Source organism: Ranitomeya imitator, chromosome 4 (assembly GCF_032444005.1).
Source record: "Ranitomeya imitator isolate aRanImi1 chromosome 4, aRanImi1.pri, whole genome shotgun sequence".
Classification (NCBI taxonomy): domain Eukaryota; kingdom Metazoa; phylum Chordata; class Amphibia; order Anura; family Dendrobatidae; genus Ranitomeya; species Ranitomeya imitator.
In genome coordinates, this window is record NC_091285.1 from 627477788 (window position 1) to 627501180 (window position 23393).

At 45.9% G+C, this 23393-nt stretch overlaps 1 protein-coding gene across 1 annotated transcript in view; it reads right to left on the bottom strand.

The window, feature by feature from the left end:
- Nucleotides 1-23393, bottom strand: part of IDO2 (indoleamine 2,3-dioxygenase 2) — a 67705-nt gene that overhangs the window by 23995 nt on the left and 20317 nt on the right. Inside the window, exons 2-6 of the mRNA XM_069766677.1 lie at nt 14121-14216; nt 10496-10615; nt 3436-3554; nt 2933-2947; nt 435-534 (exon numbers count right to left, since the gene is read on the bottom strand). Of these exons, the coding sequence (XP_069622778.1) occupies nt 435-534; nt 2933-2947; nt 3436-3554; nt 10496-10615; nt 14121-14216 (450 nt within the window). The remainder of the gene's footprint in view (nt 1-434; nt 535-2932; nt 2948-3435; nt 3555-10495; nt 10616-14120; nt 14217-23393) is intronic.

Consider the following 23393-nt stretch of genomic DNA (forward strand, 5'->3'; position numbering starts at 1 on the left):
GTTGCCAAGTATGACATGTGTGGATGTATTTACAGTATTTATGGGAATGGGGGTCATCATTTTAGGTCAGTGTGCACTTTTTGGACAATCCTTGGTTTTACCTCAGACCCGTCAGCACATGCATTTCCTACCGGCCATATCTTGGGCACTACTACGGTATTAGCGTGAGGACGGAGTACGGTAAAAACGATGACACATCGCGCAGACTCATGTGTAACACAAACAGTGGCTTTCTCATGTCGCACTGTTTAGCGCTGTGTCCTTATAACAGATGATAGACGCCGATTATCTCCGCGCAGCCTGAGAAAAACACACACAACACAGATAAATGGAATCCAGGCCGCCCACACTTCATCCCCATCATCGCAAGACTTTCCCAAGATCTGTTCACCGCAGACTCCCGTCCTTACAGTAGATACGACATCTGTACTCACTTTTACTGCTGGAATTGCTGCCACCTCCACAAGTAATGTGACGAGAACAAAGCCCTGCAGACTATCACCTCCTGGGACAGACACAATGGTGGAAAGGTTCCTATGGGCAGGAGAGAGGAGGTCAGCAGGTTGCTGTAGATATCCCTTTCTGCCCCGGGTCCTATGACAGCTGAAGACCATCGGACACCCAGTAGTCTGGTACTGTTCACACAGAACACGCAGAAAGTCATCAGTATCTGGTGGAAAGTATTGGGACACCTCCACATTACACCTACAGAAGCTTTTATGACCTCCCATTCTAAATCCATAGGCATTACTATGGTGGTCCCCATCATCGCTCTCCCTCACTTTACCACCATAACAGCTCCCGCTCTTCTGGGAAGGGTTTCTACAAGATTTTGGAGGTGTCTGTGGGAATTTTTGCCTATTCATCCAGAAGATCATTTGTGAGGTCAGATACTGATGTTGGAGGAGAGGCCGGGCTCACGATTTCTGTTTTAGTTCCTTCAAAGGTGTTGGGTGGATTGAGGTCTGGGCTCTGTGCGGTCGGTCATGTTGTTCCACACCAAACTCCTCCAACCATGCCTTTATGGACCTTGATTTATGGACTAGGTACAATCATGGGGAACAGAAAAGGGCCTTCCCCATACTGTTCCCACAAAGTTGGAACGATAATAGTCCAAAATGTCTTGCATGGTGAAGGATTAAGATTTCTCTCTTCTGGAACTAAAAGATGAAGGTCAAACCCTGAAGAACAACCCCATAGCATTATCCCTCATCCACCAAACTCCAGCTGGTACTATACAAACAGGCAGGTAACTTTCTCCTAGCATTCACCAAACCCAAAGTCATTCATTAGATTCCAGATAGAAAAATGTGTTCCCTCTCTTCACAGAACACGTTTCCACTGATCCGGAATCCAGAGGCAGCTTTACACCACTATGACCAGTGCCTGGCATTGTGCTTGGTGATGTAAGACTGCATGCAACTGCTTGGTCACGAAGTTCAGGAAGAGGTCACAGTTTTTATGTTGATGTTGAAGAAGCACTCCTCCCATCAAAAATGTTATCCTCTTAATATATTGCTGTCATCATATTATATGGCACTGTGTACTTACAATTGCTCATTTTGCCTTTCTACCCAGTTAATTCTTCTGTTTTCCATTAGATCTATGACATCACGTAATTAAAAACTGATGAGCTAACTCCTTCTAAGCTCTATGTAGAAATAGGAGGTCAACTTTCCCTGTATAAGTCATGGGTCACTGCAAAAGTCTCAGGCAGGGGGCGGAGGGAACAGCTGGGTCAGGAGGTGAAGAGGGGAATGATCAATGCAGTGGACAAGAGACTTCCTGTTTCTACACAAAGCAAAGAAAAAAGAAGGATTAACTGGGTAGAAAGGCAAAATGAGCAATTGTAAGTACACAGTGCTATATAATATGATGACTTATACTCTTCAAATCCTGATCATTAGGAGGATAAAAGCTTTGATGGGAGGAGTGCTTCTTTAATGCCAGAGCAGGTTTGGATTCTGCAGTTATGGAGTCAGCACAGCATTGATGACTTTTCTGCCCTCTGCTCCTCAGCGCTTTGTAACATTACGGGGTCTTCACTTCATGGCTGAGTTGCTGAGGTTCCTTCCATTTCCCAATAATATCCCTCACAGGTGATGGGGGAAGATTTAGGAGGGCAGAAATGTTACGATCTGAATTGTTACCCCGGTGGCCCCTATTAAAGGTGCGCGCTGGTATTGGGGAGCTCTGCACCTCCCATTCTGTTACATGTCAGTAGAGGCAGATAGCATGGCGGGGGGCCTGAGGTTATACACCGGGGGTCAATGCTCCTCAATGATAAACTTGAACTTTATGATTAAGTTGTGTGTCCCAATACTTTTCTCCATACAGTGTCACCTCTTATCTAAGTAGATTAGAAATTAAAATACATACCGTAATTACATAAATTCTTCTTGTACTGATTCCAAGTCACAGTCTATACTATACTCCAGAGCTGTATTCACAATTCTGTTTGATTTTATTGAAAATAGTCAGACGTGCACATGCCGGTGCAGCTGGGCTCACATTATACAGGGTGACTGCTTTTGTTACATGTCATCACCCTGTTGTTCTCAAGCACAGACTGATTACAGGTGGTCTAGTGAGTTATGGAGGGGTCCCACTCATAGTGACTCCTACAGGGTATGGACGGGGGACATGTACATAGTGCCCTGTCTGAGACCAGCACCTAACATTGCCGATAAGAACATGTGCTCTTCAGATGAGACCTTTGCAAATCAAACTCTTGAACCCATATAACTGCACTGTCCTACAGAGCAGCGCTCCTCCCACAATGCACCCTTAATAATCAGTCCATCCACAGAGCTTACAACTTATCATTACACAGTTTCTATCAGCATTCCTTTCCGTGTGTACCCCAGTGTGAGGCCCGACACCCCCTAATTAACATCAAAGAGAACACTAAAAGTTATGGAGTTTCACTTACTCTATTGTCAGAGGTCTGAGCATGAATCCCCGGGAGCCAAGAAAGGAAGGAAACAAACAATTAGTACGGAGAGAAGGTTGCCAAAGGCTATCCCAGCCCGTAAAGAGATTTCCATCTACCCAAAATGTATTGTGTGCCATATAACAATAGAATATATCTTCTCTATTCATAGCGCCAGGCAAAGGGTTCAGGACACATTTTATTGTTATTAACCCCTTCCGCGAATGCCGAGCCCATGTCATTATTAGAGTAAACAACAGCTGCAGACTTATGCTTGAGGGACCGTGCTGCGTAGACAGATGGCAATGTGTTAAAAGATTATTGAAGGGAGTCTGTCACCCCCCAAAATGCAGTCTGATGATGCAGATAATGGTTACTGTGTATCCAAATAAAACAGGTAATTCTCCCATATAGTCTGACTCTAAGCATTGGATGATTCTGCTGAAAGCTGAAATCCGCAACAGTCCCATCCATATAGACACTAAATCCAGAGCTTCACTTACCCCGCGGGATCCTTCCGTTTCCAGTTAGCCAAAACAAAGTCTGCATGGACCATGATCAGCGGCAGCCCAAGGGTCTGGGACACTTGATGATATGGTACGGCCAGATTACGAGGCAGCACCTGAGTCAGATGAAAAATTGGTGTGGTCGTCATAAAAAAGTTTTGTAGAATATTGTGTAAAATGTCATTAATGTATAGTCTGTTCCAGTTACACCATGCTGGCCATGAATCAAAGCACTGGTATCGTCCAATGTAGACCCAATATGACAAACTTAGCTCTGCTACATCGTTATGTTCCACCAAGTATGTTATTTTCACACTTTCTTGTTCTTGCCTTAGGATCCCTTTCACATTGCATTACTCCCTACGTTTTGTGGCCACGTCGGGGCCTACGTTCGAAACCACTCCCATCTTTCGGATTTGGACGTGTGGCACCATTGACTATAATGGTTGGAGATGGACAGCAAGCGTCAGTAGACTACATCTCTCTGTGTGGCACCACAGGGTCCTGGTCGTAACAGTAGCATTGCTTTCCTCATGGGGAGAGTGATGTTACGCTTGAAGGCAAGAAGGGATGACTGTAACCAGGTAACACAAGCATGCAACACATTCACACTCCAGGCCACCAGGGGGAGCTTTTGATCCTATTTACTAGGTGACTCCCCATATATATGGTAGTTTTGGTGGGAAAGTAGCTAGAGAGTTTCAGTCAGTTCCTGTCAGAGAGACAGAGGGGAAGGAAGCAGAAAGATGTGCTAGCGAGAGAGATTGCCAGAAGGGAGCTTGTCGTGGAACATCAGCTGAGGCGGAGCTGGTACGATAGGAGAATAGCTGAGTAGACGTGGGGGTCTGCAACTTCTGGCAGAAAGAGGAAACTGAGAAGGAAAGATCATCAGTCTGACATTTCTTGCCAGGAAACAGACTGGATCCGTCTGAGGCAGAGGAGAGCTTACGTGTAGCCGCAGTGCAGCAGTTCCTGGAAAGAGACATTCAGAAAGCCGAATTGATTGCAGTGAACGTGCAGGAGAGCAAAGCACAGGAGAGGATATCAGGGGGAGACCAGCCCCAAGCAGGCTGCCTCCTTCTGAGGCGCAGAGACCGGTAGCCGGAACACCGAGGTTGTAAGAACCTCCATTACTTACATCAGAGACCGGCAGGACAGCTGAACTCCAAGTTACCTGTCCGACCTAATACCCAGGAGGCATGGTGGCACCCCTCAGAGGCTGGGGCATGCTAGAGTCCCTATAAACCGCCTCAAGCCACCAGTCATATGGGTTATGTCCTATCCGGGGGACAGAGAGAGAGATAACATCTCTCCAGCGATCCTCTAGGTGTGCTGAATGCTTATGGAGGAAAACACGCACACCAGAAGACTTCATACTCTTCAAATTTATGTTAAGGACCTATAACTTTGCCCTTCACTTCGCTAAACAGACCTACTTTACCACTCTGATCTCCTCACTATCCAACAACCCCAAGAAACTTTTTGACACCTTTCACTCCCTCCTCAGGCCAAAAGCGCAAGCCCCTATCACAGATATTTGTGCTGGTGACCTGGCCTCCCACTTTATAGAGAAAATAGACAATATCCGTCAGGAAATCCGCTCCCAACAACTAAGTTCAGTGACTCCCATCCCTCCCCTCATTGCCCCTGGCTCACTCTCCACATTCGATCCCATTACAGAAGAAGAAGTCTCCAAGCTCCTCTCCTCTTCTCGTCCGACTACATGCACTACCGACCCCATTCCCTCACATCTCCTCCAGTCTCTCTCTCCAGTTGTCACAAGTCACCTAACTACAATCTTTAATCTCTCCCTCTCCTCTGGCATTTTCCTCTCCTCCTTCAAACACTCTATCATTACTCCATTACTAAAGAAACCCACCCTCGACCCATCCTGCACAAACAACTAGAGACCGGTCTCCAATCTCCCCTTCATCTCTAAACTCTTGGAGCACCTGATATACTCCCGCCTTACCCGTTACCTCTCCACTCACTCCCTCCTAGACCCTTCACAGTCCGGTTTCCGCCCCCTACATTCGACAGAAACTGCACTCATCAAAGTGACCAATGACCTTCTGACAGCAAAACGTAATGGTGACCACTCTCTGCTCATTCTTCTCGACCTTTCTGCAGCTTTTGACACTGTTGACCACCCTCTCCTGCTCTCTAGGCTCCAGTCACTAGGCATTAAGGACACTGCTCTCTCCTGGTTCTCCTCCTATCTTTCTGACCGCTCCTTCAGTGTTCTGTTCTCTGGCTCCACTTCATCTCCTCTTCCTCTCACTGTTGGGGTACCTCAGGCCTCAGTCCTTGGCCCCCTTCTGTTCTCTCTCTACACGGCCCCAATTGGACAGACCATCAGCAGATTTGGCTTTCAGTATCATCTTTATGCCGACGACACACAACTATATACGTCATCCCCTGACCTTACCCCCGCTGTACTACAGAACACCACTGACTGTCTGTCCGCAGTCTCCAACATCATGTCCGCTCTCTATCTGAAACTCAACCTCTCCAAAACTGAACTTCTTCTGCTCCCACCATCTACTAACCTCCCTAAATCTGACATTTCCCTCTCCGTGGGTGGCACCATAATAACACCCCGGCAGCAGGCGCGCTGTCTGGGTGTTATGTTTGACTCCGATCTCTCCTTCACCTCCCATATACAATCTCTTGCCCGCTCGTGCCGCTTACACCTAAAGAACATCTCTAGAATCCGCCCATTTCTCACCATGGAGACAGCTAAAACCCTCACGGTCGCCCTGATCCACTCCCGCCTGGACTACTGTAACGCTCTATTAATTGGCCTCCCCCTCACTCGACTTTCCCCTCTCCAGTCCATCCTTAATGCAGCAGCCAAGGTCGTCCATCTGGCTAATCGTTACTCGGACGCGTCCGCTCTTCGCCAGTCGTTACACTGGCTACCCATTCATTACAGGATACAATTCAAAGTACTTGTTCTCACCCACAAAGCTCTCCACAGTGCGGCACCCCCTTACATCTCCTCCCTCATTTCTGTCTATCAGCCTAACAGACCACTGCGCTCTGCAAATGACTTTCGGCTAACCTCTGCACTTATCCGTACCTCCCACTCCCGACTCCAAGACTTCTCCCGTGCTGCGCCAATCCTCTGGAATGCTCTACCCCAAGATATTAGGACTATCCATAATTTGCATAGTTTTAGGCGCTCACTCAAAACACATTTGTTCAGAGCGGCCTATCACGTTCACTAATCAAAGTTATGTTATGTTTGTGTGTGTGTAGCCCATTCACTATCCCCATCTATTCCCCAACCCCTGAAGATGGCTGGACCATGATTGTAAATACATCATTGTAAATACACACCTGTACTTTGTATCTCCCCCACCTCATTGTAGATTGTAAGCTCTCACGAGCAGGGTCGTCTTATTTTGCTTTAATTATTGTATTGTTAACGTTGTTACTTATGACTTTTGTGATTGAAACTGTTAAACTGTAAAGCGCTGCGGAATATGTTGGCGCTATATAAATAAAGATTATTATTATTATTATTATTATTATAACATCTGTGAGTACCTTATGTGAAGCCATAGGCAGTAAGAGACTACAACACCACGGCGCTAGAGGAAGGCTCTGATTTCCACCACGAGAAGGGGACTCCTAACTTGCCTCCAAGCCAGCTTGACCCTGCCTGCCCTGTGATCTGGTGCCCTGGTCTGTGGCTGCCTGAAGTCTCCAGTAAACTAGGTAAAGAGACTGCAAACCTGTGTCATCGTTCTTTACTGCGTTATTCACCATCTTCCATCTACACATCGGGAGCCCTGGGGATATACCTCACCTGTGGGAAGTTATACCATCTAGCTGCCATACCATCACCCCAGAGGACCCCTTAAAGCAGCGTCGGTCCCCACTGACCGAATACCACAGGTGGCGTCACGAACATAAACTTTATTCCCTTTAAAGACCTTTCCCTTTTACATGGGCCGTCCAGGGACACGGACCGGATCGCCACCATGACATCCCCCTGTGAACCGCAGGACCCGGTACTGAGTACCCCACGGCCCTGGCAGGGCGACTCATTTGTCCGCCTCCAATAGACATACACGGGCGAAAACGATGCACGACCGTGCCCCGACATAGTGAGGTAAGCTCCGACGGAGCCGCTAAATATAGGAGAAAATCCTGTGTGAAAGGGCCATAAGACGCAGGGCCTGTGGCAGTGTTGGGGTATGTTCACACTAGGGCCCTGTTTCCACAAGAGCTGCGTTATTGATGCTTGACGAGGAGCCTCATGTTCACACAGTTGGAGCAGCATGACTCAGATCACAAGTTCCCTTTCATTTGGTTTCCTAGATGTAACAATCCGAGATTGGTTATAACTTTTATATGAGCGCTCGCTATGGAGTAAAGTTACAGAATGACAATCCCGTACTAAAGTCCATCAGTTATTCCGGCTCAATCTATGTGTGGATAATGGCTGCTCCTCATGAAACTCCAGGAGATAAAGGTTTTCTCCAGCATCACAGGGGTGATTTACCTGTGACTAATACTGTAGGAATGACTATACCGACATTGTACTGGCACTGGCCTTCATGGCCACGTGGTCTCTCCTCCCGACCTTCCTTTACAGTAGCCATGCACAATTTTTCCCATACCTGACCAAACAGAGGTCACTTTGGCTCTGACATTTCTGCACGTTTTTCTGGAATTCCTTCTAATGAACCAAATCTTTGCCAAGGATAAAGCAAAGCCTGACTTTGTTGTTTGATACGGAAGCTGCCAGACAGGGGCGTAATGTGTGGGAGTGGGGCCCGCTGACACTAGCAGCGATATCAGCTGCATGTCCATCCGAGGATGCAAATTCACCTGAAGTGTATTGTGGCTCAGAGACCCGCTGGGTCATTGCACTGCTATACATGCTCTCGGCCAATCAGAAGCCGGCAGCTGACGTCAGCGTACAAGTCACTGGTAGCGCAAGGTGGAGATGTCATGTGCTGCCCGTCACTTGCACGCTGAAGTCAGCTGCCGACATCTGCACCGACTAAAGAAGAGGACGCTGCATGTCGTTGGAGCAGCAGAAGATGAGTAGAATCGTTTATTTTCTTTTTAAATTTGTTGAGAAAGAGCTGCAGAACAGGGACATTACTACAGGAAGAAACCCTTGAGAGGAACATTATACTTGGATGGGGACATTGTACCAGGATGGAAGACATTATACCTGAAAGGGTCCCAGGATGGGGGACATTATTACAAGGAAAGTCCAGGATGGAGAACATTATTACAGGGAGAAGCCCATTAAGATGGACATTATAACTGGATGGGGACATTGTACGAGGATGTGGACATTATATCTAGAAGGGTCCCAGAATGGGGGACAGTATTACAAGGAAGGGCCAGGATAGAAAACATTAGAACAGAAAGGAGCCGAATGGGGACCTTATTGCAGGAAAACGGCACAGGATGGTGAACATTATTACAGGAAGGGGCATAAATAAGGGACATTATTACAAGATGAGGGCATAGTTACATGGCAGGGGGCGAACAAGTATGTGGAGCGCCCCGTCAGGGCAGGGGGGTACTCGGTACCGGGTCCTGCTGTTCACTGGGGGATGTCACAGTGGCTGACCCGGTCCGTGGCCCTGGGACATCCGTATAAAAGGGAAAGGTCTTTAAAGGGATAAAGTTTATGTTCGTGACGCCACCTGTGGTATTCGGTCAGGGTGACTGACGCTGCTTTAAGGGGTCCACTGGGGTGATGTTATGGCAGTTAGATGGTATACCTTCCCACAGGTGAAGTATGTCCCCAGGGATTCCCAGTGTGTAGATGGTAGAATGGTGAGAGGTGCAGTGAAGAACGAGGACACAGGTTTGCAGTCTCTTTACCTCGTTTACTGAAGTCTTCAGCAGCCAAAGTCCAGGGCACCAGATCACAGGGCAGGCAGATTCTGGCCGGTTTGGAGGCAAGTCCAAAGTCCCCTTGTCCAGGTTGAAATCAATAGCCTTCCCTTGTGCTGTGGTGGTGTAGTCCCTTACCTCACAGATGTGGTGTCTCTCTCTGTCCCCCCGAAGTCGGATAGGACAAAACCTCTATGACTGGTGGCTTGAGGCAGTTTATAGGGACTCTAGCATGCCCCGGCCTCTGAGTGGTGCCACCGTGCCTCCTGGGTGTATGTGCGGACAGGTAACATGCAATTAGCAGTCCTGCCGATCTCTGAAGTAAGCCATAGAGGTCCTTACTACCTCGGTGTTCCGGCTACTGGTGTTCTGCGCCTCAGAAGGAGGCAGCCTGTTCGGGGCTGGTCCCCTTCTGGTATCCTCTCCTGTGCCTTGTTTCCTTCACGCTCGCTGCAATACAATTCTGCCTTCAAAATGTCTCTTTCTGGGAGCTGCAGCTCTTAGGGCATGCACAGCTCCGTGGACCCTCCTCTCCGTCCTCTGACAGGAATTCACTCCTGCCAGGAACAGCTTCCCTAAAGGACTGTTAACTTTCCCTACAGACTACCAGTTATATATATATGGGGAGTCACCTAGTAAATAGGATCAAAAGCTCCCCCTGGTGGCCTGGAGTGTGAATGTGTTGCATGCTTGTGGTACCTGGATGCCGTTATCCTTCCTTGCCTCCGAACGTAGCATGACTCTCCCCTGGAGGAAAGCAATACCACTGTGACGATCAGGACCCTGGGGCGCCATATATGTTTTCACTGCATCTGGAATGCTATAAGGGCCCATACATCTGACGAACATGCAGGTGGGGGCCCAGGTCCAAATTTTGCATAGGGGCTTACTGGTCGCTGGTTACGCCACTGCTGCTAGATACCCCTGGCACTGCTTATCCAATTTTTAAATAAAATTGGTGGGATAATATGTAACGTCCAAAAGGCTTGTTTTACCCAGTACTATAGAAAAGGACAACAGGACCAAACACACTGTGGTTGGCAATATATGACAACAAAGTCTGCCTGGAAATGAAATTCTCATCTGGGGCATGTATGGTACATTGACAGGAGATACCATAAATGTCGGAAAGTTGCGTTTCAACAAAGCTTTAATTTCCAAGCCATTAAATGGGAGATCTTCTCACCTTAACTACCCCAGTCTCTCCGTTCTGCCATACATAACCCATGACTATATGACTGAGGATCACTCGGGCCAAGCGGAAGTGTCTGTGCCCCTTGAGGTGCTGTATGCCAAGTTCTGGCATCTAGAGAAAAAGACAAAATGTTGGTTTGTATCACGTAAAGCTGCAATAACTGACTGGTACAACACAGAGCAACACAGAGCGTGGTAATCACCGAGCAGTGAAATGTGGACTGTCCTTATATCTCCATTATAGAGGAATAGTGAGAGTTTGTAATGTGCTGCTGCCCACTGGTGCTGAAACTTAGTACTGTACTTCTACATTTGGTCTATTTATTTGTGGATTCCAAAACTCTATGCTAAAAAATGTTTTCAAGCCTATCTCCAGTGCGTCTTCAATTTCTTTTTAAAGAGTTACTCCAAATATTGAAGATTATTTCCTATCCAAAGGGTGTGCACCAGTGACAGTAACAACTATGCAATGCGACTGTGACAATCGCTCCAGACTCTCTAAAGACTTCTTCAAGTGGACATTGGGGTTTGAATGGTGGACATTGGGGTTGCTTAGGATTATTGTCCATGTTGGAAGCTCCCATAATGACCTCAGTTTCCTCCCAGACGGCATCACGTTTTCTCGTAGAATTTCCCTATAGAAATGGCTTTTCAAGCCTTGGCCTGAAAAAGACCTACCTATATATTAAGGTCGAAACGTTTCTTGTCTTCCCTGTTTTGGTGATGGAAAAATTTAGGTGTTTTACAACCTCATTTGGATCTATACTGGTCAATAATTATAATTTTGCTGAGAATTTCCCGCCGAGGGGTCGGACTTGGTGAAACCTTGCCCAAAAGTGGGTGTTTCAGCTCTGTTCCTAGTTGTTTTAGACCTTTCCCTGACGTCCTGGGGTGGGGCTCAAAGGTTTTGTAAAAGGATTGACCTGCTGTCACCTTCATGGTCCAACATTCACCTCTGTGGATCCAGCGCAAGTCACCTTAGTGGTTGCACCAGTGATTGGCTGCAGCCATCACGTGACTTGAACTGCATGTCATCGATGGAACATCCAATGACTCGCTGTTCTGTTCACCTGACCGCTGCAGCTAACCACAAGTCTCAATCCTTTCACAGAAGAGGAAAGGTGGCATTATTGCTTATGTTTATAGTGCAGACCATTAGAACGACCTCCACTGGATCCAGAAGGGATGACAGCAGTAAGTATAGGTCAGATTATTATTATTTTTTTTTTATAAGTCATCGTAGCTCAGAGTAAACATTTTTTTTAAAGCCAGACAATCCCTTTAAATATCTCAAATTTTGAGTAGTATTTTTTGATAAGTATGGAACAGATTTTTTGTTTTATTGTACTAAGACAACCTCTTTGAACTGTGTCTTCCAGTCTAGCTTGCGTAGTGTTCGTTATATACAAAAGTAGCAAAGGTTATTATGACTCACAACACATCCCGATCACTTGTCAAAGAAGGTTATCTCACTAAAAGTCATCAAGAAAACCTAAGGGTACCGTCACACAATGGCATTTTGATCGCTACGACGGCACGATCCGTGACGCTCCAGCGTCGTAACAATATCGCTCCAGCGTCGTAGACTGCTGTCACACTTTGCAATGTACGACGCTGGAGCGATAATTTCATGATGTGCGATGTAGAAGCTGTTGGTTACTATGCGCACATCGTAAACAATATCGTGCACACCTTTGTTACAACATGCGATCATGCCGCCACAGCGGGACACTAGACGACGAAAGAAAGTTTCAAACGATCTGCTACGACGTACGATTCTCAGCGGGGTCCCTGATCGCAGGAGCGTGTCAGACACAGCGAGATCGCTGGAACGTCACGGATATATCGCTGGAACGTCACAAATCGTGCCGTCGTAGCGATCAAAATGCCACTGTGTGACGCTACCCTTACTCTGCAGAAGCCACTGATTGGTGTCAAGACGAGTGTCGAATTACATTTGTCTGTGCCATGATATGAAAGTGCTGAATTGTGTGAGGCAGGCAACCATTGTTACATCCGTATGTGCAATTTATATAAACAGTCATGGCTGAATGTGTTGGCGCCCATGAAATTATCCCAGAAAATTAAGTATTTCTCCCAGAAAATTATTGCAATTCCACATGTTTTGTTATACACATGTTTATTTCCTTTGTGTGAATTGGAACAACAACAAAAAAAAACAAAGAAAAAAGGCAAACTGGACATAATTTCACAAACAACCCTTAAAAATGGTCCAGGCAAAATTGTTGGCTCAATTTAATATTTGGTTGCACACCCTTTGGAATAATTAACTGCAATCAATCGCTTCCTATAACCATCAACACGCTTCTTACACCTCTCAACTAGGTGTCTGTCCCCCGGCGTCAGCTTCCCTGCACTGTGTCTGCTTTACGGCCGGCCGGCGCTGACACAGTGCAGGGAAGCTGACGTCGGGGGACAGACACCGGAATGTAAGTATGTACTGTTTTTTTTTTTTTTAACTTTTACAATGGTAACCAGGGTAAACATCGGGTTACTAAGTGCGGCCCTGCGTTTAGTAACCCAATGTTTACCCTGGTTACCAGTGAACACATCGCTGGATCGGCGTCACACACGCCGATTCAACGATGACAGCGGGTGATCAGCGACCAAAAAAAAGGTCCTGATCATTCCCAGCGACCAACGATCTCCCGGCAGGGGCCTGATCGTTGGTCGCTGTCACAGATAACGATTTCGTTAACGATATCGTTGCTACGTCACAAAAAGCAACAATATCGTTAACGAAATCGTTATGTGTGAAGGTACCTTTACTCACATACATTTTGGCAAACTGCAGTCTAGCTGTTTTATGTCTCTGTGTCAGCAGTAGGGTCCTCCTGAGTCTCCTGCCATAGCGTTTCATTTAATTCAAATGTCGACAGATAGTTTGTAATGACACTGATGCACCCTGAGCCTGCAGGACAGCTTGAATTTCTTTGGAACTTGATTGGGGCTGCTTATCCACCATCTGGGCTATCCTGCATTGCAGCCGTTCATCAATTTTTTCTCTACTCTTCACGTCCAGGGAGATTAGCTACAGAGCCATGGGTTGTAAACTTATTGATTGTGTTAGTGAATGGACAAAGGAACATCAAGATCTCTGGAGATAGATTTGTAACCTTGATATTGTTGATATTTTTCAGCAATTTTGGCTCCCAGGTTTTCAGACAGTTATCTTCTCCTCTTTCAGCTCTCCATGCTTAGTGAGGCACACGCAGACACACAATGCAAAGATTGTGTCAAATTATCCCCTTTTTATTTGGTTTCAGGTGTGATTTTCATATTGCCCACGCCTGTTACTTGCTATAGGTGAGTTTGAACGAGCATCAAATGCTTAAAACAAAATTGTTTTTCTATGCTTTTGTGTTGTTCCAATTCACACACAGGAAATAAACATGTTTATAACAAAACATGTGTAATTGCAATAATTTTCTTAGACAAATACTTAATTTTCTGGAACAATATCAATGGTGCCAACACTTTCGGCAATGACTGTATAGTATATATGGGTGTTATATTTGTCCTTTGATTCTTGTTTACATAGAATGATTGTTATTTGTTAAACATTAATCCATAAAATCTTGAAATACCACACCCACCTTGCTGACTTCATCCCGAAGTTTCTTTGTTTCTATCAGTTCAGCTAAATGTTCTGCTATGTCCATCCAGGGCTTGTAGTAGCCAGAGAGTTTAACCTTTGTTTAAAAAATGCAGAAATATATAATTAGAACAAATATTCCCCAGCCAATAGGAGTTTCTCAAATTTGGGGACCTATGTTGACAGAAAAATAAAAAAAAATGTAGCTCTTGGAAGAGGAGAAAAAAATGAAAGCACAAAAATTAATAAAATCGCCTAGTCCTTAAAGGAAATCTGTCAGCAGGATTTCACACCCCAGTTTATTTGCATGTGTAGCTCTTTTAAAGACAAGCCCAGCAACACATTTAAGGTACCTTCACACTCAGCGACGCTGCAGCGATACCGACAACGATGTCGATCGCTGCAGCGTCGCTGTTTGGTCACTGGAGAGCTGTCACACAGACAGCTCTCCAGCGACCAACGATGCCGGTAACCAGGGTAAACATCGGGTTACTAAGCGCAGGGCCGCGCTTAGTAACCCGATGTTTACCCTGGTTACCATCGTAAAAGTAAAAAAAACAAACACTACATACTTACCTTCCGCTGTCTGTCCCCGGCGCTATGCTTTCCTGCACTGACTGTGAGCACAGCGGCCGGAAAGCAGAGCAGTGACGTCACCGCTGTGCTTTCCGGCTGGCCGGCGCTCACAGCCAGAGCAGAGAAGCACAGCGCCGGGGACAGACAGCAGAAGGTAAGTATGTAGTGTTTTTTTTTTTTTTACTTTTACGCTGGTAACCAGGGTAAACATCGGGTTACTAAGCGCGGCCCTGCGCTTAGTAACCCGATGTTTACCCTGGTTATCAGTGAAGACATCGCTGAATCGGCGTCACACATGCCGATTCAGCGATGTCTGCAGGGAGTCCAGCGACGAAATAAAGTGCTGGACTTTCTGCAGTGACCAACGACATCACAGCAGGATCCTGATCGCTGCTGCGTGTCAAACTGAACGATATCGCTAGCCAGGACGCTGCAACGTCACGGATCGCTAGCGATATCGTTCAGTGTGAAGGTACATTTACATGGCCAGTTCATTCCTCCACTACTGAGAAATCAGAGTTTGAATTGATATGTAAATGAGGCTGAAGAGATATTTGTAGATCTGAAGCCTCTGTCACTCCAGCTCTATTTTTTATCCAGCTGTTCAGTGTGAACATACTACTAAGTGTATGGTCACATTGAAAGTAAATTAATTATCTTATATTGTAAGAGGGTTAGATCTGCACTGTTAATTCTCAGAACTTCAGGGCTGAAGTATTGACAAGCGGTGGACTCCGTGTCATACCCTGGACCCACAGTGAGCAGCTCATATCCATCCTTCTTGTTGGATGACCTACCATTATTAAGAAGCATAACCGATCAGGACTTAGTCTGATCACCACTATCGCTTTCCAAGTCAATAAGTACATTACTGAGGAAGGTCACCTTAGACCGAAACGTTTATTGGTACTACACAATAAATACTGAGCTTCCTAAACTTAAGTTGAGTGCCAGGTTCTCTTTATATTGATGTCACGTGGTGTGGGAACGTACCTGTGCACCCTTCCAGTAGTGCTCACGCTTTATTTATTTATGTAGTCTCCCCATACGTGACAGCACACTGTCTTGGTCATGACCTCCACCACCTTCTCATATAACGCGGAAGAAACCACGAATATTCTAGCACATTCTAAATATTCTTGTGATTTTCTAAAAGTTGCACCTCGTGAAACCAGAGGATACAACTTAGAACGCGAACTCCGGCACCATACCAATATAGAACTTCACTGTGCCACTCTCTCGGAGTATCTATGGGTACAATAAGTTACAAGGGAACTTAGAGTTCCTCTCCGTCCCACACTGTTTCGAGACTCTCCAGATTTTTGCACGAGATTCAAACAAATACTCAACAAGTGCTCTCTTAACTTAATCACTCTTACTATAGAACACCTACAAAAGGCAATTGAGTCCAGTTCCGTACGGATCAAGACCATCGAAGCACTTTCTTCCATAGGTACCCCAGAAGAACTGAATACCCTTAAAACTGAGATCCAGAATTGGATTGACCAACACAGGAAGGATACGGAGAACAGGAAACGCATTAAATTCGCTCGTGACACCGAGGATTACAAGACCAACCAGGTCTATAAATGGCAGGACAATTACTCCACCAGGTGCATTCCAACAAGATCCGGACATCGCTCATCTACCGACTACTCCACATCTGGATCCAAATAGGACAAAAGCTCTACTTTACCTAGCACTTCTCGTTTTTTAGGACAGCGCGGATAACGCATGAAAAAAAGAGGCCACGGAGAAGCCATGGACACAAGAAGGGACATGGACCACATGAGGATCACACGGTCACAGGTACTGAATCCTTGATTGTCAACATTTCTTCCAGGACATTGGGCATATCTGAATACAGTGTACTTCAGAAGGGACTCTCCTTCTGCCTCGCTTATCGCTGGTGCACATTTGATCTTGAGATGGAATTACAGTGATTCTTTCGGACAATACGACTTAAAGTGTATTTTGCTGATTCTGCTAATAGCACTCTACCAGCTCCAACACACAATGGTGACCCACCCCAACTACTTACTGCCCAGAGCCTGGGACTCCACAACAAGAGCCACTTTAGACCCCCACGATGTTCTCATGCTCTAGAGACATTCATAGAATTCATCCAGAATACATTCCACTCACTGCGGGGTGATATTGAACAGGGGAAGTTATTCTACCCCCCTAATCTATCAGTCACTGAACGCCAGGCCTTACAATCACTATAGACAGACGAGGGTCTGATGATAAAACCTGCTGACAAGGGTGGGGCTATCGTGATTATGGACAAAAGCGATTATATGCAGGAGGCACTTAGACAACTCCAGGACAGCATGATTTATCAGAAACTTCACACTAATCCCACCAGCAGTATCCGTAATAAGATCTCAGCGATTTTACAGAAATAGACCCACCTGGGCGTCCTGGATATCAAAACTGTGACTATTTGACAAATGATCACCCTGTAGTTCTCATTTTCTATACACTCCCCAAGATCCATAAAACCTACAACACCCTCCGGGGAGGCCCATAATAGCAGCAACGGACTCCATATTGTCACCTACTGCGATCTACTTAAGAGAAAATCCTGACCCCTCACATCCTATCCACTAAATCGTACCTTCTGGACACAGGTGCTTTCCTTGAGAACATACGAAACTTGGGAAATATACCTCCCAACGCATTTCTTGTATCACTAGATGTCAAGGACTTATACACCTCAATACCTCACACTGAGGGTATCCTGTCAGCTAAGAAACTTCACTCTTCTGATCTGATATGGGTCGGTATTGGGACCTGTTCTCTTCAACATATTCATTAATGATCTGGTAGAAGGTTTACACAGTAAAATATCGATATTTGCAGATGATACAAAACTATGTAAAGCAGTTAATACAAGAGAAGATAGTATTCTGCTACAGATGGATCTAGATAAGTTGGAAACTTGGGCTGAAAGGTGGCAGATGAGGTTTAACAATGATAAATGTAAGGTTATACACATGGGAAGAAGGAATCAATATCACCATTACCCACTGAACGGGAAACCACTGGGTAAATCTGACAGGGAGAAGGACTTGGGGATCCTAGTTAATGATAAACTTACCTGGAGCAGCCAGTGCCAGGCAGCAGCTGCCAAGGCAAACAGGATCATGGGGTGCATTAAAAGAGGTCTGGATACACATGATGAGAGCATTATACTGCCTCTGTACAAATCCCTAGTTAGACCGCACATGGAGTACTGGGTCCAGTTTTGGGCACCGGTGCTCAGGAAGGATATAATGGAACTAGAGAGAGTACAAAGGAGGGCAACAAAATTAATAAAGGGGATGGGAGAACTACAATACCCAGATAGATTAGCGAAATTAGGATTATTTAGTCTAGAAAAAAGATGACTGAGGGGCGATCTAATAACCATGTATAAGTATATAAGGGGACAATACAAATATCTCGCTGAGGATCTGTTTATACCAAGGAAGGTGACGGGCCCAAGGGGGCATTCTTTGCGTCTGGAGGAGAGAAGGTTTTTCCACAAACATAGAAGAGGATTCTTTACTGTTAGGGCAGTGAGAATCTGGAATTGCTTGCCTGAGGAGGTGGTGATGGCGAACTCAGTCGAGGGGTTCAAGAGAGGCCTGGATGTCTTCCTGGAGCAGAACAATATTGTATCATACAATTAGGTTCTGTAGAAGGACGTAGATCTGGGGATTTATTATGATGGAATATAGGCTGAACTGGATGGACAAATGTCTTTTTTCGGCCTTACTAACTATGTTACTATGTTACTATGATATGGATACACGACAAATAGATCTGTGTGTTGACCTTCTTACATTATTCGTAACAAGACTTGTGTTATATCAACATGTGACCGGATTCCCTTCGTGTCAACTTATAGTGCAGCGAGTAATCGCATTGGTAATATACTCAGGAGACATTGGACCCTATTACAGCGTGGTCTACCGTCTGTCCCTAATTTTGAGATACACCCCATGATGTCTTTCAGAAGGGGACGTAATTTTAGAGACAGACTAGTGAAGTCTGATATTGGGGCCTCTTAAACCATGATCCAGAGTACCTTGAGCACAGCTAATCACGGGAATTTCCCGTGTTTAGGTTGTGCATGTTGTAACAATATGTTAAAAGGGGAGTTTTTTTACCATCCGCATACTGGAAAGAAGATTTTTCTAAAAGAAAGGTACACCTGTGCTTCGAGTTACATTGTGCATATGATTGTGTGCCCGTGTGGACTCACCTATGTAGGTGAAACAACCATGGAAGTGAGGGCACGCATCAGTAAACACAAGAGCACGGGTGAGAACGGGGCTTACAGAGCTACTGGTCCCCAAACATTTTGTGGAAAATAGACATTCAGTGAATCAATTAAGATTTAGGGTAATTGACAGCGTCCCAGCACTGAGAAGGGGTGGAAACAGGTTACAAATTCTCAATAAAAAGGAGCTTCGGTGGATTTAAATCTTGATTTCAATTTACATACTTGTGTTTGGTAGGGTCTGTGGGGGCATCGTCGTGGGTATTTGTTTTTATTGTCTCCTCTGCTGGTTGGTTGTTTTTTTATGTTTCTTTATTTCTTTCCTCCCCTCTTTTCTTCTTTTCCTCTGGATCTTAGGCCATTACTGCTACAGTCGGCTGTCAGAAGGATGGGACGTCTTAGAGTTATGTATGTACGGATACATGAATGATGTGATGTCCTTTTTGGCTCCCCTCCTTATGCCCCTCGACTGTTGCATGTATATGATGCAATGTAGTATATACGAATATGTGATTGATATAAATCCTGGCCCTCTTGATGCCCTTTGGATTGTTGCATATATGTTATGAAATATGGTGTATATTGTAACATATTATTGATGTAATGTCTGTTTGGCCCTCCTTCCTATGCTCTTTGACTGTCGCGGATATATAATGAAGTAATTTTTACATATGATCATATGACTGATGTGATGCCAGTTGTTGGCTCCTTCTTTTATATTCCCCGTCGTCACGTGAGGTGGATTCTTCCGGGTAGCAGTGCGCATGCGTGCCCTGGGTGCCGCGTCACTGGGCTCCAGTCAGCGGGAACGGACTCCTGGTGATGACATCGGAAGCTCTTGAGGTTGTTACGGGCCAGTGTATAGGTTAGATGGGAGTCACTTGTTGTTTGGGAGACAGCGATTGGCGGCAGGAATATCTGTGGCGCCACTTGAAGATGGAAATCCATTGGCTCTGCTATGTTTACAAAATCCACATGGACCTACATGGATTGGTGGATGTTGCCATGACGACCCCAATGCTGGGACCCGATTGCTTGAGACGCCGAGGTTATTCTATGTGAATCATCATTGTGTGGGGATTATTTATTGGAAATGTATAATGATAGCATTGGCGGTTGGGGACTTTTATTATAGATATGTTGGATGTCTGTTTTTTGTATATTGTAATGTATTCATCGATGGGTGGTGGGCGGCTTGATGGTGATTGGTGCCCTGTGTGGCACACACACTATTTAAAGCTGGACCTGTGCACTTTACTTTATGCTTGACAAAGACCCACAGGGTCGAAACTTGCTGTTATATGGCTGAATAAATTTATCTTTTTGGATTATACACCTGGATGGAGCGCTGTTACTTTATTGCTTGAACCTTTGATGGTCCTGGAAGGTTCCCTGGACTTGGACGGGCGCTCCAGTCTGTGAGTGCTGTCAGCCATCTATTTTCTTCTTGACCTTCTTACATTGGTCTTGAACTCCAATCATTTTCTCTTTCAGGATGATTTCTATCTCCAGATACAGGGTACCGCGATGGGCTCCAACGTGGCGCCTCCTTATGCAAACTGCTACATGGCAGACTTTGAGGAAAGTAAAATATATCCAGATATACGTTTCCGAGATAATATACTAATATGGAAACGCTATATTGATGACATATTTTGCATTTGGGATGGCACGTTGGAGCCCCTCCTAACCTTTTTTCACTATCTGAACACAGCCTGGCCGGGCATTTCCCTTACTATATCCTATGACTACAATAGGATGAACTTCCTAGACACAATTGTCATCAAAGATTCAAATGGCCTTCTTACCACGGACCTCCATATTAAAAACACAGATCGGAACAGTTTGCTCCATTTCCAGAGTTTCCATCCCCCCCTTCAGTGAAACGGTCCATACCCACGTCTCAAATTCATAGGGTGTCCCGCATAGTTTCAGATGGAGCCCTACGCAGCAAACGGGTTCTTGAAATGAAGGCCAAATTCTCCTCAAGGGGTTACCCCAACTCCATCTTACAAGGGGCGGAACTCCTATCTAGTGATACCAGATGGGAGAGCAACAACAGTATTTCCTTTGTCCATTCATTCCACTCCTTTACATATGTCCTACACAAAAAACATTCGCCGTCATTGGCATCTCCTAGCCACAGCCCATCCAAATATCCTGAAATTCCGAGAACCCTTCCTCGCATGTTTTAGGCGAGCACGCAACCTCAGAGACACACTTGTCCAAGCTGACATTGGTACCAATAAACATCTTTCCAGACACGCTTCCTATAGCAACCTAGGTTCGGGACATTCCCGTGCTTACATTGCACTCAATGTAGCAATGTACAAAAGGGGAATACATTCCATCATCCCCGCTCAGGCAAGAGTTTTTCCATCAAAAACTATTTCACATGCAATTCCTTGTAGGTCATCTACCTCATAAAATGACCCCGTGGCATGTTATATATTGGGGAGACAACACAAGCTATACGTATCGTATATCTAAGCATAAATCTACCATCAGATTTAGAAACATGCTTTTGCCAATCCCCCACCATTTCATCACCAAAGGGCATAACATCTCACAGCTGAAATTCCAGGTTATTGAACAGGTACAGACGCACAGACGCGGTGGCGACAGGTTGGCCAAATTAAAACGTCGCGAGGCATACTGGAACCACACTTTGGATACCTTGAGCCCCAAGGGACTCAATAGGGAGTATAATTTACTTTCGTTTATGTAATGACTATGGGTCTTTTGGATACATCGTTTTTCTATGTACCACGCTGTAAGGATCTGGGTGGGCCGTACATACTACCTGTTGTCTCTAGGTTTTATCTAGATCTATATATCCATAAGCATTTACTGGCCATACGCTATTACTACTAGGTTGTCCTGACTGGATGATAAGTATTCTTGGAAACATTTGTGACCATTGATCATAAAAATACTGGCAATAATATGTACGATATTTACTATATATTTCTGATTATGTAATATATCTAGTAAAGATTGGTCAAAAGTGTTCCTATATATAATAATAATAATAATCTTTATTTTTATATAGCGCTAACATATTCCGCAGCGCTTTACAGTTTGCACACATTATCATCACTGTCCCCGATTGGGCTCACAATCTAGAATTCCTATCAGTATGTCTTTGGAATGTGGGAGGAAACCGGAGTGCCCGGAGGAAACCCACGCAAACACGGAGAGAACATACAAACTCTTTGCAGATGTTGTCCTGGGTGGGATTAGAACCCAGGACCCCAGCGCTGCAAGGCTGCTGTGCTAACCACTGCGCCACCGTGCTGCCCATATAACGCACTTATCTGTCTTTCTAGAGTCACCTATATTGATGCCCTTGAGGATACCTTTGCAAACACGAACACCACCCTTAAGGAGAGCACCCTCCACCTCAGCATCTATTTTTCATAAAACCTATGCTATCTATATTCATCACCATCACCGCATGATCACAACCACGATGCATGATATTATACTGCCATATGCGGCGTATCTCCGAGACTGTAAGGACACTACTATCCAGGCACCTCCTCCCGTGACCTCACTCCTGGAACGCTACACGCTCAGTCACATGGAACGATAGACCAGGGGCGGATTATAAGAGGGTCAATCTGGGCGGTAGCCCAGGGCCCAGTGGTGTGGGGGGCCCTGGGTTACTGCACAGATTGCCCGCCGGCTGCCGCCATCAGGGCATTACTGCACGTGCCCATATCATTTATCTGCCCCCGGACCCGGTGGGCAGAGAGAGGGGGCCCGCATCGGGCCCCGTCTCATCTGCTCACCGGCCCCCTACCGACGCTGCGGCGGTTTCCTATTAATGTGCGGGCGCGCGCCCGCACGTCAATAGTTAACAACAACAGCCGCCAGACAATTGGAGGCTGGCAGCTGAAGTCGGCTGCAGGCGCAGCGCACACGTCGCCGGCATCTGACGTCATTGTCAGTCGCTGGCGAGTGCGAGCTGCTATAGGGAGCTCGCCGCCTGGAGCGCAGGTCAGGTGAGGAGAACTCGGTTTGTTTTTTTTTTGTTTTTTTGATAACCTAAAGGTGGAGACACTGGGGGCAATGCTGGAGGACACACTGGGGCAGATGATTGCTGGACACACTGACTGGGGCAATGCTGGAGACACTGGGGCAGATTGCTGGACACACTGGGGCAGATGATTGCTGGAGACACTGGGGCAATGCTGGAGACACTGGGGCAATGCTGGCTACACTGGGGCAGATTGCTGGACACACTGTGGTCAATGCTGGACAATTGGACATACTGGGACATATTGCTGGACAGGACACACTGGGGGCAATGCTGGACATACTGGAGCAGATTGCTGGACACACTGGTGGTAATATGCTGGACACACTGGGGCAGATTGCTGGACACACTGGGGGCAATGCTGGACACACTGGGGCAATATGCTG